The sequence below is a fragment of the Branchiostoma belcheri genome, unplaced genomic scaffold, assembly GCF_001625305.1.
Source record: "Branchiostoma belcheri isolate BF01 breed outbred unplaced genomic scaffold, Haploidv18h27 scaffold62, whole genome shotgun sequence".
NCBI classification, from domain to species: Eukaryota; Metazoa; Chordata; class Leptocardii; order Amphioxiformes; family Branchiostomatidae; genus Branchiostoma; species Branchiostoma belcheri.
This window is the reverse complement of record NW_017804265.1, coordinates 689,826-709,080: the sequence shown is the minus strand read 5'-3', so window position 1 is coordinate 709,080 and position 19,255 is coordinate 689,826. Positions and strand designations below refer to the sequence as shown.

General features: G+C 42.7%; 1 protein-coding gene across 1 annotated transcript in view; it reads right to left on the bottom strand.

Annotated features, from left to right (window-relative positions):
• Positions 1 to 19,255, bottom strand: part of LOC109483027 (transmembrane protein 2-like) — a 30,006-nt gene that overhangs the window by 4,445 nt on the left and 6,306 nt on the right. Inside the window, exons 2-14 of the mRNA XM_019785982.1 lie at positions 15,061 to 15,198; positions 8,160 to 8,706; positions 6,700 to 6,770; positions 6,457 to 6,552; positions 5,888 to 6,079; positions 5,286 to 5,455; positions 4,634 to 4,843; positions 3,815 to 4,017; positions 3,312 to 3,381; positions 3,042 to 3,170; positions 2,763 to 2,848; positions 2,284 to 2,415; positions 86 to 260 (exon numbers count right to left, since the gene is read on the bottom strand). Coding sequence (XP_019641541.1) covers positions 86 to 260; positions 2,284 to 2,415; positions 2,763 to 2,848; positions 3,042 to 3,170; positions 3,312 to 3,381; positions 3,815 to 4,017; positions 4,634 to 4,843; positions 5,286 to 5,455; positions 5,888 to 6,079; positions 6,457 to 6,552; positions 6,700 to 6,770; positions 8,160 to 8,706; positions 15,061 to 15,198 — 2,219 coding nt within the window. The remainder of the gene's footprint in view (positions 1 to 85; positions 261 to 2,283; positions 2,416 to 2,762; positions 2,849 to 3,041; positions 3,171 to 3,311; positions 3,382 to 3,814; positions 4,018 to 4,633; positions 4,844 to 5,285; positions 5,456 to 5,887; positions 6,080 to 6,456; positions 6,553 to 6,699; positions 6,771 to 8,159; positions 8,707 to 15,060; positions 15,199 to 19,255) is intronic.

The following is a 19,255-nucleotide window of genomic DNA, read 5'->3' as shown; positions in this document are numbered from 1 at the left end:
TCCAACAAAAACTATAAAAAAAATTTTCGCGCAGGGACAGTTCGCTCTGACGACGTGCTTCTCTTCGATGACGTATCGTACCCACATTCTCGAACTTGACCCTGGTGAGGTTGTTCTTGGGCGAGCCCTGCCACGTGTTGTCCAGGAGGAACCCGATGGCGCTGGACTTCCGGGCCTCGGTACGGGCGTACTTCTTGAAGGTACAGTTCACCACCCGTGTGGGACCGTCGTAGACCTGTATTCCTCGCATCGGGAAGTCCCTATGCAAAAAAGGTGAAATCTTCACTGAGGTGCAAAAGAATGCACACAAAAAGTATATGGGTAGCTAGCAACAACAGCAGAAATTTCACTAGAAGCAGCGAACTTTTGCATTTACAGGAGACTAATTTAAGTAAACAAATACAGGTATAAGTGTTAACCAAAGTCATGTGTATCACTCTTCCTCAATCGATCAACGTATAGAAGATCATAATCCCATAAATAAGGACATATTTTGTGCACCTGTTTGTCAAGAAACAGTATACAACGGGTGTGATTTATTTAAATGTAACGTTTGCCAACGTTAACGTTAACAGCCATGCAATCATGTACTTGTACCATTACTGCTATCTTAATGTCTTGATTCACTTGAAGCTCCCTGTGTCAACTAAATCACTATAATGAACGGGCCGTGTCCTTAAAAGAATCGCTAATTTGAAACACTCGAGGTTAGTGATCTAACCTGCCTCGGGGTAACGTCCGCCAGACCTTCCCGACACCCCCCGGCCCGTAGAACTTGTTTCCGCCGGCGTCCGTCCCGATGTTCTCGCTCTCCCCAATAAACACGCTGTTCCACACCTGCTGCTTAGAACCGTCGTCGCTAGGGAACGTGCCGTCACTGATGGAAAAAGTATCACGAGTAAATTTGCAATACATATCGATCAATAGTTTTTGGATAAATACCTATTCGGCTAATCTCCAAGCAGATCCTAGGGTGGCAAAAGACAGTATCAAATTGGTCAGGCAGTATCCATTGGCCACAGAGGGTCCGATCCAAGAGTAGCTTATTAGACCTTCTGTGGCCAATTGGATGCTGTCTTTTGCCACCCTAGGATCTGCTTGGAGATTACTGTTCAACTACGGATTCTGTTAGTTAAGCCCAAAAAGTAATAGAAGATGATGTGTTACGCCGAGGGGGTGTTATACCGGCTATACAGATACAGCTACTTGAAACGTCAGGCAGTTTTCAAAATCTTAAGGAACAATTTCCTTGTGTATCTCATTACCTGGATGTCTAAGCTTCATCTCAACGACTGCAAAATGAAGGAATATTTGAATTTTTATAGTAGTCGTACTTATTTGGATGTCTGGGATCTTTGCCTTCGGTTAGTTCTGTCAGAATCTGCTTGAAAATTCGACGAATGTGATTGTTCCATGATAATGTAGTCAATGTGGCGTTCATTTTGGGATATAATTAGTGAGGAATTGCCAACTGTAGTATGTAATGCCAATGGCAAGGACAGCAGGTGGCCTGTTATGTTCAGATTGTTTATCATTTTAGACCAGATGGTCTACAATTCAGACCAAACATCAGGCAATAAGGAAATGCCAGCATATCTCCTTTAACTGCCTTGTTTATCTCAGGATCCAAACACCCAATTACGACAGCCTCTGCTTTATTTCTGAGAGACCTTCATTAGTAACAGGCGCCGTGTTAAAGTTGAGAAGACAAAACATGACCGGATACATACCTTGATAAGGTCAGGCCTTTGCCGTTATCCACGAATCTGTAAAAAAAGTAAAATTCAAATCGACTGCAAATCAGTATGTATATGATCAGGAAATTACAGGAAAATATAAGGTATAAGGTAAGGTATAAGGAATCCACGATGTTCTTTTCTTTGATCTTGTTCTGCCTATCTAGATATACTCAAGCTTCTCTGCTTAGAAATCAACACACATACACGTACCACTATCATTGGACTAGCCCTAGTGTCTCACTACGTAAAGGCTCTGTATTGGTACTATCTAAGATCCTTTACGTCATATTTACGAGTACTTTAATGCTACATTTACACCGCCTTAAATCGTTGCAAAACAGTGTGGCTCACGGATGCAGACAAGGAAATGTTCACCACACAATGAATAAAGAAGCTCTTTGTACACAACGAAGTGTTTTATTCACAGCCAACATTTCGGTGACCGTCTGTCACCTTCCTCATGGCAATTCTGACTGGTTCACATTGCACTGCAGCACAGGTGTCGACGCCACACAATGTAGGAAGGTTTTTGATATTTACTTACGCGCATTTATCGAGCAGCAGCTCCCCGCCGCGCACCCAGGCGCCGTCGTTGTGGTTCTTGTAGGCGATCAGTCCTTCTATAAGCGCGGGCACTCTGTCTCTGGTCACGTCCCCGTCTTCATGTGGGGCGTATCTGGAAAATTAGAGAAAAAAACTAAACGTACTCTTAGAAAGTGGGTTGATAAAATATAGAACTTGGATCCAAAGAAGACCCGAGGGGCCTTAAATTAAAGCGTGTAAATTACAGTAAATTACAACTATTATATAATGATACGTGCAATAAAAAAAGTATTTTATACGACTGCAATCTTGTGTGCAGTATCTTGAGCACTACTAACCTAGTCTTTTTGTTTGGGATGTGATCTTCATGAAGTCACTGTCAGTGTTTGAACAGTTTTTACCTTTTTACATTCTGTGTGGTACGTTGCAATTAGGCGTGGGTTTTCCAATGAAACTGTATACAAGAGTATCAGTACCCACCTGCCCTTATCCATAGCGAGATACTCCCGCGGATCCTGTGAATTTGGGTGCGTAGTTTTTACACCGCAGTCCAACATGAAACCTGCCTGTAGGTATAAAAAAAAGGTAAAATTTTAAGATAGCAGAAAATACAACTTTGAAGTGATTCTAGAGTTCTGCAGACTATACTTGCACAAAGGTTTACATATCAACGACCAGTCTAACTATCGGTGTATGTCGTGACTCTTGAGGAATCTATTAGACCAATAGTTGTGTAGCTATTTGTATCAAGCGGCTTACCCTGTCATTAGAGTGGACCTTGTTGTTGTAACATCTGCCCAGAGGTGTGTAGATGGTGCTGGGGTCCAGGTGAAGGCCTTCAGATAGTCCAGTGGGGACCTCGTGAAAGATATACCAAATCCCTGTATCCTGAAAAGGACACAAAGACAACTAACTTATAAACATGGCATAAAACGTTCTAAGTTTTTGTCCATTATATACATGAGATGAGTTTTTATTTACATATTCTGCTAGTTACGTAGACAGATTTAGACAGAGATGATACTTTACCATAGACCCTGCCGCGGAGTTGTTGACTAGGTCGTTGTTGGGGTGAGAGACCCAGAATGTTGACACGGCGCTGTAGAGTACAAACAGAAACCTTTAGCTCATGCATTGAATGTGAATTTTACCCACTCATTAAGGAAGACACAAAAAACCTAGGACGCGTCATGTTCTATGGCATAATAACGTTGATGTTGCGAGATTAACCGTATCAATACTACATATTTTTCTCGGAGGATTTCCGTTAATACATTATGATGACAGTTTAACTACACTAACACAAACCAAAAAAAATACTTAAGGAATTTGACTCTTCTACCTCTATTTCACTAATGTACATGTTATCGTGACTTTGGGAGGGGTCGGGCTGTACAACTCTAATATTGTTGCTGTGTGTGTGTGAGTTGTAACTTGAATGTAACGTCACATTGTCCTTGTCCTTTGTCCGATGTTAATAAAAGAAACACCTGCATCCATTCTAATAGGAAAGTATATAAACCTCTCCGTACTTGCAGTCGCTGCCCAGCGGGATGTAGTCTCCGTAGACCCCGGACCGGATGTCCCGGCACATGACCTGGTCTCTGTCGGTGGGCAGCAGGGTGCCGGGTCGGGTAACTAGCCCCAGATTGTGCACCAGCCGATTCCGCTCTTCTACACCGTCCTCCAGATAGAAACAGTGACCCAGGGTGTCGTACCCCACGGTATCTTGTACCTTTGAAGAAAAGTTTCACAATTTTATTCACGGAGCGATCTAGAACAGAAAGGAAAGGAAATATCGAATTTTAGCTCCAGGAAGATTAAAATGCCCAACTGGTCGTAACACATAAGACAGACCTTGGTGTCTACAGTATTTACAGGTTCATTGTACCGGTAAAGCAGCCTCTTTCGCAGTCTTGTTGGGGAGTTTTTGCCACGGAGAGAAGGTTTCCCGCTCCAACGCTCCATTGCCACCTTCTCTCCGTGGCAAAAACTACCTCGGCAGCAAATCGTCCCGCGCGGCTGCATACTACTGCATACTACTCGCGTCGCTCACAAAAATAACGCCCACGCCCAACAAGACTGCGAAGGAGGCTACCGGGAAAGTACATACTGGTGCCGTACCCAAATGATACGCTCATATTAGCTGAACCACTGAATACAATAGTACACGAGACATAATACAAAATTAGCAAAATATCAACGATTATCAATTTTTGAACAAAGTCAATATCTAACAGTTATGTTTCAGCAAACTAGGCAGAAGCTCCAATGGTGCTTCAGATATTCGAAAAAAATTTAATTAACGGCTTTTGCAGGTCATCTGAGGTGACATGACGTAACGTCCTTACCAGCAGCCCATTGGTCGCGTGGATCGTGACGCATCGTGAGAAGCAGTGGTGGATGGACAGGTCTCTGACGTAGGTCGGTGTGACGTAACCGCCCCTCTCATCTACGTCACCGGCCAGGTGGAAGTGTACAGGGTACCGGCCGAGCATCTGCTGACCCATGTGTGTGAACTCCGCACCTGACAGGTGCACGCTTTTGAAGCCTCCAAGCACCTGCAAGTATTTCCGTTATTTTGATTACGTTTGCGGAGAGAAAGCACATGTTTTTTGCTTTGTTTATTCTTCTCCAAACAACCAAAGGTCAATGACCTGGGACAGACTGGTGTCACCATAATAACTGGTGCTGTCATTACAGTAGTAGTCATCCTATAGTGTTAGGCTACATTATGTAGCAAGTGGCAGGACAGAGTTGGATGGGCTAGCCACCATGTGGCATGTATATGAATGAGTTTGAACGAATAAACAGCAGTAGTCTCATCATCTCACCCATCTCTTAGTCTAATCATTCTAAATATTGGGGCACCACAGATGATCTAAAAATGAGTTTTCTCACCATTTTCAGCTTTCTGATCCTCTCAATTTTTGTCATGCTGGTCCATTCTCTGACGTTTTACGTTTCCTCCCCCCCCACTTTTCTTAGCAAGATTTCACCCACCTTGAAATGGCCCCCAAACGTGTCGTAATCGAAGAACTGACAGAAATTGTCTCCATAGCAACGGCTCTCGACCTCGCCCTGAATCCTGACGTTTCTGGACAGCAGTCCGACCTCGCCTCTCAGGTCAACTCCATCAGATATCTCACCAAAGTGCATGTATTTCGGCTTTCCTATCAAAGAATTGCACATGTTATGAGTTTTTAAGACCTGAGATAAGAAATCAGAGATTTCAGACTTTAGACAAGTATTTTGGGTTTTCGTAACCTTCAATTTCACCGCATTGCCTGTTTTTGGCCTTTTCACCTGTCATTCTGCCTGTCAATCTTCTCCCGCCCACGTAGGTGCTGTCAACCTACTACGTACTCTGTACGGACATACACAGAAACCCACAGCTCAGCCCCCCAAAACAGTACTTCCGTACCCAAACGTAACTAGTACAATTGGCAGCAGCGTCACAAAAAAGACGTTTCCTTCACCATTTATCTTAACCTGGTGATGTCAACCTACTATGTGCAGACAGACACATAGCTCAGCCACCCAAAACAATACATCCGTGGCCCAAATTAACTGGCAAATAACTGCGTAAAAAGACGTTTCCTCACCATTTATCTTGACCTGGTAGCTGGTGCACTCCGGACACGGCAGCAGGTCAAACTCCTCCGTCTGTTCCATGGAGTAATCCGTGCTCGCCAACACGATCCGGTCCCCGGGCTGCCAGGAAGTGACGTCATCGTTCAGGTTGATGACGTAGTCAGCCACCTTTCCGGTGACTGAGATGTGAAAGTCTGACTTCCCTGGAGGTTTTTAGAGAGGAGTGATAAAACATTTGGGCGGTATTGTTTGCAGTAGCTTACTGTGTGTCCATACCCATTTGAATATACGAGTACTACAGTACTACAGTGACAGAGCGTGTGTGTGTTGGGGGGGGGGGGCATAACCACAGAATGGCAGGAAGGTCAAATTGGAGGGTAAAGTCTTCCTGCTACATTCTGGGGGGAAGTGAGAATGGAGTATGTACAGTTTTAGAGAAATTAATAAAAGATGAGTAAAACCATAAATTAGCAATAACGCTAAATACTTTAAAATGCAAGGATGGTTTAGAATCTTTGACTCACTGTTTCCATTGGTTTCAAAGCATTGAGTATTTTGAGCCTAACAGATACAAACTTACCTCTGGACCAGGAACTTGTTGCTTCTACTTTAAAAGATACACCATAAGGCGTGGTGAACATCCGGGATACTTGTGCAGTTCCTGTGCGATGTGTGTCTAGGCAGAATAAAACAACAACACAGGTTTGGAATTTTAGCAGAATTTCATACAGAATCTAAAATATTTGCATTTGAAATTGAGCAATTACATGAAGTCATGGGCAGTTCAAATTTCTGTAAAATAATCAAGACGTGTTCATATTACCTTTGTAAGACAGTCTTTTCTCCATAGCAGCACTTGCGTTGCCCTTGACACCCAGGAATACCCAGGGTTCCCTGCAAAGAAGGCAAAGGTCAAAAAGGTCTAGTGGATAAGAGGTTGAGTGTTGATGTTGGACTGATGTCATGTTGTGAGAAATCACGTGTGTTTAGTTTGACCTGGTTTGACTTCATAACACGGATGGTGGTGAGGCCATGAAGACTAACATGTTTGTGTTTTGGGCTGGTGACTCGATAGTTATACCAGAAAGTTTCACAAAACTAACAGTCTTGCTTAAGGACGACAAAATTTGTGAGTTGAAGAAGTAATAAAAGTATTTCGAAAAAGATCCAAAGCACAAAGAAAACTATCCCGTGACTATGAATTTTCAAGGAATGCTAATTAATGCCAAGTCATTGTCAAATGCGAAAAAGAATAGAACGAATATTTCGTATGATAACGACCTACCAATGTATGAAGTAACAGACATAGTAATTAGTATCCACTGCCAACTTCGAAATAACTTAAAGACTAAGCTTCCCCAGTCAGTAATACGACTGTTAGTACTATTGCACAAACGTTTAGACAAAACATGTCGTCAAAACGGAATCTGCAAGGGATTGGTAAGCCATAATGCGTTTGTCAGCTTTTCTAGCTCTGATACTAGATAGCTTATTTTTCACAGACTCAGCAAAATGTTTTGAAAGGAAATTCCTTTTTCGACCTTGAGATGACATAGATTTGTCTTAAGTGACAGACAAATTTAATCACCGTTAAAGTCACCTGTTTGAAGAACTGATGACTTTGTGGTGTATCATTAAAACATTCGGGGAATGTAGAGCAAAGCTGACAAATGATCACAGATTTGTCCAGATCTAAAGCTCCAGTATCAACGTTCTTTTATCAACGTCAAGTTCACCTGTTTGAGAAAGCGAAGACTCTGTGGTGGCCGTTGAAAACATTCGGGGAATGAATAGCATGCAAAGCTGACAAATTTGCGAGCTAGAGTGTTTATATCTCATCAGTTATAGAAATATACGTTTTTCTGACTTGGCCCATCTGTCAGTGGTAGCAGTCGTCCCATCGGAAGGCCTTACGTAATCGCACGTACCAAGGAGCTTCAACAAGATATAACGTCCTCGCACGTACACACCACATACCTCAGCGTTTTTTTAATAAACTAGAAAGGTAACAAACGCATGATGTTTACCTTCGTATATGGTCTGCTCTGTTAATTCTTACTCAAACACATTCATATATATGGTCAGACAGGAGTCTAAATCCCTCCTCTATGAAATTGCAACATGATGTAACCCGACACCAATTACCATGGTGATAGCCGTCTGGTTCAGGTCATTGACCTTATTTGTTTGGAGAAGAAGGAGAAGAGGAAGCAGAGTAAAAACGGTTTTCCTTCGGTAAACATAAATATTGGAAATACACATATATGACATATATATATTTACCTGTACGATAACTTGTCAATCTCTTTACTGCCGAGACTCCTGATGGCTTTTCTTGCGGCAGTTCCTAAACTCTTCGATCCCTCGTCTCTAACCGCCATGATGATGATCCTACCCTCATCCACCCCGTTCAGGTCCGCGGACAGCCTCTTACTATCCTCCATGTTAATGTAGGTATCATACCAGTCGTTCTCCACGACTTCCCCGGTCAGCTCGTCCAGTACTCTAAGGTTGATGCCGCGATGTCCAACGCCTGAGTGGTGCCCTCCCTTCGGCAAGCCCTCCGCCATGACAGTTGCGGTGAGCTGCGTCCATGACAGCTTCGGTTTCCCGTGTATTTCGACGACCCCGTCTTTGTTTACCCCGAAGAACTTTTTACCGAAGAAGGGGTGGGTCTCCCCTTCGTCCGACTTGCCGTAAAGAGATATTGTGACGTCACTCAAGTAGGGGCAAGTCTCACTACCAATGTGGAATTCGCCGCCATCTTGGACCAGGATGCTTCGCGTTCGAAGGATGATGTTCTTTCCTTCATCAGCAAACACCAGTTTACCTGTAGATCAAAACGAAACAAGAAATCAGAAATTTTAGAATTTCGGGACGTAAGTTGAGTTGAGAAAGTTGAGGACCAAGTACATAATAATTCTAGTCAGCATTGTCTTTAGTCGAAGCTCGATTTCTTACTCAGAACACACATTTTGGGTAAAAGAAAGGTTTAACGATTTCATTTTTACATTTCAACGTTTTATATGTGTTAGTTCAGTTCCTTCGGAGTTAATTTTTTGACTGATGACCAAATGTTTTGAAACTGCAGTGTATTTTTCTTTACTTTTTGATTAGTTAACTTTATTTGATCAATTTAGAAGGGTTGAGGTTAGGAGGGATGTAAACCTGATAGTCACCTGATGTAAACTTGACAGCTCAATTTGACATGATACACACGCACCCATTCACACCATCTGTTCTTCCACGTGCTAAGGACCTTGTCAATATCAGGCAGTTTATAGTTTGTTTACGGTTTAGATTTATAGGGTTCAGGCCCTGAACCGGACATGGTGTCCTTCGGGTTGTGACGTATCACTGATAACCAGGACCATTTAAGGACTGTCAAACGTTGACCAGATCACGCTGTAACGTCCTGTTAGCAGACTGAATACACGCGAGGGCTTAATAGGTCATTAATTGGGTCTACACCATTACATTCTGCACATGTCTTGAGTTCTTAGCCCTCGACCTTAAGTCAGTCTTTCAGTTTGTTGTATTAAAATCTTGCCATTGTTTCCAGTGTAGCTACGATATTCCGGTATTCGACGATGCTGACTAAAAAAAAACAGAAGAGGAAGTCTGAAGACACTGATTCTAAGTACAGTGTATTAAGAACGACAGTTTTGTGGTGTTTGAGGTAACACTTTCTGTATCAAAAGCACAGGAAATGCCGGAACTTAATTAAGGAATTCTAGATAAATCTGCAACAGACCGTCTGAAGAAGTAAGATCGACAGTTTGGAGGTAACACCTTCTATATCAAAGACATGGGACTTCGGAACTTTAAAAAAATGTTGGATAACACTAAGAGTGACAGTCTGAAGACATTGGCTTGAAGAGAGAATGACATTTTGAGGTAACACCTTCTGTATCAAAAATACGAGAAATGTCGAAACTTAATTAAGGAACAGACAGTCTGAAGACGTAAGCTTGAAGAAAGATCGACTGTTTGGAGGTAACACCGCCATTATCAAAGACGGCAAAACATATCGGAACTTAAAGAATGCTGACTAAAACTAAAAGAGACAGTTGGAAGACAGTGACTTAAAATGAGAACGACATTTTGGAGGTAACACCTTCTTCATCAAAGGAACGGGAAACGTCGGAAATTAAAGAATTCTGGACGAAACCAAGAGAGACAGTCTGAAGACACTGGCTTGAAGTAAGAACGACAGTTTTGAGGTAACACTTTCTGTATCAAAGGAACAGGAAATGTAGAAACTGAAGGAATGCTGATGAATAAACCCCGAACAGTCTAACAACGAAACCTTGAAGTAAGATCCACAATTTGGAGATAACACCTTCTGTATCAAAGACATGGGACGTTAAAAATGCTGGATAACACTACGACAGTTAGTCTGAAGACACTGACTGGAAGTGAGCACGACATTTTGGAGGTAACATCTTCTATATCAAAGACACAAGAAACGTCGGAACTTAAAGAATGTTGACTAAAACTAGAATAGACAGTCTGAAGACACTGACTTGAAGTAAGATCGACAGTTTAGATGTAACACCTTCTTTATCAAAGATTCGTGTCTTTGATAAAGAAGGTGTTACCTTTATTCTCGAGACGTCGGAAGTTAAAGAATGCTGACAAAATCTCTAAAGACACTGATTTGAAGCGAGAACGACAACTTGGAACTAACACTTGCTGCATCAAAGACACGAGAAATGTCGGAACTTAAACTGCCCGACGGATCGGCCTGTTCAGCATCTCTTGTCCAAAGGTTGTTGAGGGGTTATCGTTTTCTGTCAAATTACATTCAGCACGTGCACCAGCTGTCAGCGCAAACAGTGACAGGCTCTTATATATACGGCCGTTAGATTTGTATGACGGCGCTTGTTATGGGAAGTCTGTCAGTTGAGATACTTATTATTAAAGACCAGCAAACTAGCCGTAGGGAGACTGTTATTAAATGTTTCTTGGTATCCGATAGTACGATATAGTTTATGTTTGTGTCGCATAACCGGTTAACACTCCCGTTTTGTAATCACAAGCCGCGTAAGATTGAACTGTAAACTTTGATCTACTAATGCCTGAATGGAACCCTACTCTTTTCGGTATACGTAAAGTTGTGGCTCTCCTCAAACACGGACCCTACGGACATATCCAAGAGGACGCCCCTAACCGAAGCTAGGTACTCATTTCTACCTTCCTGAGTCGAGGCTGAAAATGTCTTTCCCAAGAGCACAACATTGGAGTATTCTAGAGATTCGGAGAATAAAAAAAACTCTAACCACAAGACTACATTGTCAGCTACAGAATGCTTAACGTAACTTCTTGAGGTCATATCTTTGAGTCTGCCACAATATCTGAGCGGAATTCTGCGATAGGAATCGTTACCACATTTGCTCGGCTCACGCGAGGTTTGGAGTGACGTGAAATCTCGCGTTATCTCGCGTTATCTTCTGACAGATCACAGATGAACCGACGGGACAAGTTAACAGCCAATTAACGATATGATCGTTGACACTTGTTTGACAGCCAGGCTGTCAGCTGATTCCGTTTACCAAGTGTATATCTAAGAGATGTAGGAGCTACGTGCATATGTGCATGTTACTATTGTTAGCACTAAGATATCAAATAAGCAATTCTGCAAAAAGTAGACGCGAACATAAATAGTATATCAAAGGCCAAAACGATTACAGCACTTAATCACTGTTAGTAAAATTGATGAAGCAAAAGCTCGTCGGACAGTTGGTCATTGGTTTATGTATTGCTGAACCAATAGATAGATAAATGGAATGATTAAGCACACAGCTGCATGCTTTTAAACAGTCTATATGCATGCATATAACGAAATTTGTGCAGAAAATGTTTGCAGTTTTAATTTCATAGTTGGCTTCTCTAAACGCAATTGCCTTATCGTATGCCTAACCGCCCTTGACTCTTTGGGCAAGGACGTGCTGTAGCACGAGAAAAGCCGATGTCGTGACGGTGCTTCTACGACGGTAATACGGTGTGTCGCACGATGGTCGTACGATTACAAAAGTATAGTCGCGTATCTGTCGCACAATATTAACAGTCTTGTTACGAATAAAATGTTGTGATGCTTTTGGTTCTGTCACAGTCTGGATAGAAATTCCTATGACAACAGAATCTTACGACGACCTACACCAATGCGCCGTTACTGGACACGACATGTGATTGTTGCTGATACGACGTCTGTTAAAGAAGGTTTGATACAACACACAAGCCACGACTGGGGACTGTCAGTCGAACAAACGTTATCTCGAATGAACCCAGGGCAAGTCACAAAACCTCACAGAGTACATTCCACAAAAAGGAATTCGGTCTTTAACGCTTGCCCCCTTGCCAAAGGACGTTTGTTGAATAGAAATAGGATTACAATCAGATGCCATTGAACAGCTGTTACACATCTCTGTAATGTTAGTCTGATACAATCCAAATGTAAAACCAGATAGATGTTTTACTTCATAAAAATACGTACGACTTTTCCTTTTGACAGTGTAAGGGCAAAGGCATATTAGCTATACAACCCCTCCTACGCGTTTACGATTTACGCCAATTTTTTTTTGCTGAACAAAATAAGGTTAATTTCTCCAAGAAGGTAAGGCCAGTTTCTCACGCGAGGGTTCCAATTAGTAGCGACAAAGTATTAGGCGTAGATTGGTAACACCTGAATGGTGCCCGTAGTGGTGTAATGATTGGAGGGGCTGTCCTCGTGGGGAAAGACCCGGCTGTGACCACTAGTCGTACGGCGTATCTTGGGAGATGCCCCGGGCAAATGTTAGGATTAGAGCTGTAATACCCTGGGCTGTTGCCAATTGTAGATGTTTCTGCTGATACATATCGTATGTTTTTCCCCACTGGAGGCTAAGTGGGACCTTCTGAGGTGCCAAGACAATACCAGCCTACAAATGAATTGATGACAATGATAATTATGATGAAGTTTACATTTGCACGAAGTATATGGGCCAACAACTCGCTGAGCCACATAGCAATGTTTTCTAATCAGCGTTACCATAATTATAAAAGTTTCTTTGATCGTCAGTGATTAGGACACACACCATGTATTGATGAACCAACAGATTTGTGGTATTAAAATGTACTGATCTACAATTCTTCCAGAAGCCTTTCTTGCCTTTGTCGACTCAGCTTTCTGCTTGCATAACGCCGTCATTCTCACCTGTTTCAAACATTTGTCTCAACTAGTTCCCGCATAGTCCACATGCTGCCTTAATTAGTACACACATCCTTGACTGTCCCTCTGTGACTCGGTCGCGTGACTCTGGGCACGAGTTTGACATTATTGGGCACGAGTGAGGGTCATGGCCGGAACTCCCACGAGTCCTTGTTAGGTTTGATTATGATGTACGGTACGTTATAGTTGGGCACGACCCTTTGCCTAGTTGCCATATGCATATTGTAGCTATATACAAACTTTAGCCATCCCTCAACCGAGACGGGGGCCGACATCGACTAAGCTCCCATGGGTTCTTGTTAGGTTTGATTATGATGTACGGTACGATATAGTTGGGCACGACCCTTTACCTAGTTGCCAAATTCAAGCCACAAACATACTTCAGCCACCCATCAACCGAGACGGGGGCCGACACCAACTGCCAGGATCTTTGACCCGTTGCTGACGTCACACTTCCGTTCAGGTCATTTCAACTGTAGAGGGATCACAGAACTGGACGAAAGCTTGTTAGTAAGCTTTATACTACGGAGAAGGCGTATAAGAATCATTATAATGCACATTGCCTTTCATTTCTATGAACGTTTGGAATAAAACTTTGACGTTTGGTCAGAAGACATCTACAAGTTGTTTTTTCCTAGTTCTCCCAAAGCACTAAAGCCTTGGCCTAGTGTACTAGACCCCTACTGAGAGAGAGGCTACAGACTGTCTGCTGACCTTTTCAAACACAAGACCATTGTCATTGGCTTTGATCAAATGGGTGGACATTTCGCTTTTGGAAATGTTTTCCAAATGGGTCTATCAGGGCACGCCTTGTAAACACGAATACAAAGGAATACCACATGTCAAATGGGACAAACGAATCATATAAAGGCCAAGAAGTTAACCAAGCACTACTACAGAGAAAGAGAGATATAGAGAGAATGGGAGAAAGAAAGAGACAGGGAGGAAGAGAGACAGAGGCAGACATAGAGAAGGACATAAAGAAAGACAGGCATAAAAGACATTCCCAGGCAAGCACACGTCGAAAAGCAGTTCAGTGAACCAGTATCTGAAATAGAGCCTCCTTTGTAGACGTGAAATAACGACATTTGGGCCGTCTTGTCTTGTGGGAACTAACTAGGATCAACTGGTGTCAGTGGACTTGGCGCTCGGTCAAAAAGCGATTTCCTGGATAAACTTTATGTCCTGTTACGCATTATAAAAGGCTTACAAGACCGAATGTCTGTGCCAAAAGACTCGCTTCATTAGGTTTAAACGCACTGCCAAAGGGGTGGCCACTGGGGCCTCTTCAACCGTGCCAAAACTTCCGACCTGTACTTGGCATGTATTCCTAGAGTTGCAGACTAATCAAAGAAACTTGTGTCTGTTGTTTGTCGTGCTCTGTTTCTACCCAAGGGTCTAGTAGTCACAATTGTCGTGAGACAGACTTACGACAGCAAATTAATGGCATGCTAAAGGCACCAGTCTTGTCAAATTAAGCTGTGACAGACTCATTCATTGTTTTTCTTGTAAACTTGTATAAAAACTTACAGATGATAGGCCCGGTTGTTTATCATTCAATAGGGTCTGGTCGCATATTTGTCGTACTCTTGTCGTACGATCGCAAACTGAGGGCATTCTTGAAGCAGTCGTGCATGTGTGATATACAAAATGCACCTTCTTTGTATTTGGCCAAAAAGGCTGTCCTAGGTTAGCCTCTACCAGGCTTCGGGAGGCGGCTGGAAAGAGTAGAAATCGGCCAAATAGAGAGATAACATGCCAGTCCGATTCAAACTGTATTCTCTAGCGGACCAACTCCCCTGGCATGTTATCTCTCTATTTGGCTGATTTCTACTCTTTCCAGCCGCCTCCCGAAGCCTGGTAGAGGCTAGTCTTAGGTCCTAATCGTTGGTTGGTTCTGTCAACATAAAAAATATATGTAAAGACTGCCTCACGATTGTAACTGCAAAATCACACAACAGAATTTTCTCTTACCGCCATCTTTGATTTCCAGGGAATCGAATGTCGCAGACGACTCCAGACGGTAAACTTGACCTTGTCCGATGACTTCTCTCCGAGAGGGGTCATGGCCAGGGTTCCACCGGACCAGGCTCGGGTCAACATCCGGGCAACCTGAGGTGGAAAACGAGAAAAGAACAAATAGAGACGTTGAACAAGATGGACGACCAGGTTTCCATGGTAACGATCTCGTGCCCTTTGATCTCGTTCCCAGGGCATGACATGTGACATCTGTCTCGTCTGGTATGAGGACATGGCATACCGGATCATACCGGTTTCCTTTGTTCCTACAGAGAACAGTGATTCACAGCAAAGTGAAAGATAGCTATGCTTGTTGAATCTAACTCTTTTTCTAACATAGACAGACAAAAATGAACACAGCGTACAAGTTGCAGAATGCTATTAGAATAGCTCAACAATTTTCTGTGCTTTGTATGGAAATTATAGGTGTACTGAGAACACGAATCTAATTTCCAAAAACAAACATATCATGAAATCTGAAAACAATACTTCATTTTTCAAATGTTTTTCAAAAGCATTCCAGAGAATTCTGAAAGACGACAAATTTGATTAGGTCGTCGTGGAAATGATGTATTAATCATCATTAACCATTACTATTATGTATCGCATGCCACTCACAATTTCACATTCCAACCACTTTGGCAACTTCTACAAAGCATACTTCCGCTTCCGAAAAAAGGATACTTTGGGTAGAACGTGTGGAATATCGGTTTACCGCAGATCAAAGAGTTTACCGCAAGGGTTTGTGCCAACTTCCTTCGTTTTCCTCTGATTTATTTGAGCAGTGACTTTCAACATCAAGGCACCTTACGGAAGTCGTTGACTAATTGCCTAAAGCCTATTTACTTAGCGTATGTCTGTCATTAGAATGACTTTTAGTTGGAGAAATCACGGGTGGTCCACGTATTTGTGATGTTATGCTTCCCTGGAAGCTGGCAGTGGAAAATGAGGATAAAGTACTTCCTATAACTATCGCCTGCTGTCATATCTCGCGAGGACAGACGAGAGTTCGGGTAACCGCAGCACTGAAGTTTCACATCCAATTTATCTAGCTAATAAGCTATTCATCAATTGGGGCATGTGTGTGCAAATACATTTTGTGTATGTGTGTTGTGACTTTATACATACAGTGTGTGTATATGGAAATTGATGTGTGCGTGTGTGAATGTGTGTGAGTGTGTGTGTGTGTGTGTCACGGTGTGTATGTGTGTGTGTGTGTGTGCGTTGTGTGTGTTTGTGTGTGTTCTGTGTGTGCGCGTGTGTGTGAACTTGTCCATGTATGTTTACGCATGTAGTATGTATGTAAGGCACTTGTGTCTACCGTGAGATGCTCAGCAGACACTAAGACAAATTGAGTGTCCCCATCACTCTGTCATTGCCTGTTTCAAGCCTACCGTTAACAGATGACTATAACCTCCCTGAGAGACTACGTCTAACTTTTCTGGCTGTGTTTGCGCGCGGAGAAACATCTGTGTGTGCGACAAGCCCAGAGCGACGAATTGAGCAGACGTGTGTGTGTGACAGGCCCTGAGCGCCCGTCTGTCTATCTGTCTGTCTGAAAAGCGCCACCTGGTGGGTAAAGTACTTGCCAAAGGGAAACGGGAGGGGGTACTTGAGTTCAAGTTCGTATGACCAAAGTGCCGGGGTAGCTCTAGACCCTACCAGGCTTTGGGAAGCGGTTGAAAAGAGTAGAAATTAGCCAAATAGACAACTCGGGTACACGCGAATTCAAGCTCAAAAGATCCTGGCCTTATGCAATTTTAACAACAATGACGTAAAACTATATTTGATATCTATCTTTAACACGCACACACCCATTTTTAATCTTTATGGTCAAGGAAGTACTGGAGTCTCTAACGTAAAGACACATCCTTTGTGACCATGGTAAATGTTAACGGAAATTAAATCTAAGAGATGACATTTAGCACCGGGTTCTTAGTAGTTTTCTGGGGCGGTCTCAGTTTAGATGTGTCTGCTGCAATTGTTTGCACAATACATTGACTCACAAGTTTGGAAGTGGCGACCAACTACAATTTTCTTTTCATGCAGACCAGTTGTAGGGTAGCTTAATCGGGTAGCTGACTATGGTTAAGTTAAAGAAAAACCATCTAAACGTCATGGAGTTTCTGTTAGGACAAATGGGTCATAAACAACATGAGCGTTTCAAGAGAGGAACAATCAAAAGAATTTTACGTCTTGGATTTGTCGAAATCACCTCATTCCACGCGAGTTTCCCTCCCCATGACCAACTAATAAACGTCGTTAATTTCGAACAGATAAACGATTAAAGATAAACGTTCGGATATCAAAGATAAAAGGCTGCATCTGGACATTCCTGTGTCCGTTGGTGTAGTTACTTTGCTGATCAGTGAATTGAAATAATCATGTTTTTAATAACTTTTAGCGGACTCAAATGTGACGTGTAGTCAATAGAGTCAGTAAGGATAACACACAGGGAGCCATGAAAATTTTTCATCAGCTCTCAAGCTGTTCCCAATTGTTGATAAAAACAGAAGTGGTGAACAAGAAGTAAAACCTGTTGCAGATTTTTGTCTCACGGTTGATTCCATCAAAACCTGCTTGAAAAAAACAAACTTCGACATCAAAATCGTACAACTTGCTACGACGAATGGGACCGCAACGTAATACCATGTTACATTCGCACATCCTTCCTATGGCTGTATTTGAATGGAATAGTCAACAGGATTTCCCCAAGGCCAGCAGTATAGTACATAGACACATCGTTGTGACTTTGTTTCTTTGTCAGCACTTGAACGTCTATAACCTGTTTTGAGAGGAACCAGACGTCCCCCGTCCTCGACCTTGTCTTTCTGTGTATTTTGCTGCGGTTAAACAACTCACTCATTCTCTCCACTTACACGTAGATGTGTCTACAGCCCTTCGCTACATACACAAACGTAATGACTTAACCTTGGAACTTGTAAATAAATATATACTTAACCTCAACGGCAGTGTGTTAAGTATGCATGTCATCATAGACTGCAACGTTTTTGAATGGGCACAGGCGGTATTTTTTAAAGAGATCTGATACTTTCAAACCATTGTATCTGTCAGAGTCAGTGAAGTCTTGACACGATCGCATTCGTCGTAGAATGTAGTATGATTTGGACGTTTCAAACAGTCTGTGACAGAACCAGCAGCCCGTTAGGACAGCATTTTGTCGTAGGACGACAGCTGGCTGTTATACGACATCTGTACGACTGGCCCAAGATTTCAGTACGACGATCTCGAGACAAATTTCACCGGTATTGGTATGACGCCCAGCTTGTATTTTGTTTACCCTCACACTACTGTCGTCGAATGCTTTTCGTAGTCGACAAGCCATCTCCACCTCACGGTGCTCTGTTTATGTTGAGGATACAGTTCGTCAACACAGAGCACTGAGGGAAGATGACGACCATGTTGTATTTTGGACCTGTCCTGTATGTTATGAATAGTGAAGACGGTTACCAGCTGTTGTGGCGTAGGAGAGAGCCACTACAACAAATGTTACTCTTCAAGCAGAGGTTTGGATCAAAATCGTACTGCGGTCTATGCCGAATGTATACTACTCTACCAGGCTTCAGGAGGCGACTGGAAAGAGTAGAAGACGGCTGAATAGACAGATAACATGCCAGGGAAGTTTGTCCGCTAGAGAGTAAAGTTGCCGCACCCGAAAACTGCACTCTCTAGCGGACCAACTCCCTCGGCATGTTATCTCTCTCTATTTGGCCGACTTCTACTCTTTCCAGCCGCCTCCTGAAGCCTGATAGAGGATGAATGTGTACAGCAAGCAAAAAGGCAAGCGCAAAGGAGCTTGGAGAGTTCGGCTGCCAACTTGGCACTGAGATATATTTCTCCGAGAATTCTAAGAATCTACCAGCGACACGGCTCTTCTTTATTCGTCTCTTGGTGTTCCTTAAATTCGATTGTTACAGTCTGAATTGTTGCACACCGAGGAGTTCACGAGTCTTAGATTATAGAGACTTACTTTGATCTCGGCTTCGTTGCGTGCAAGAAGGTAGTAACTAACTTCCGCGCCATTTAGACGAAGAATTCAGAGGAAAGCCGTCCTTTCTTTCTTTGTATCTTTATTGGCATAACATCAGTTTTTCGTTTGCAGATGCCCAAGAGAGAGAGAGAGGGAGAG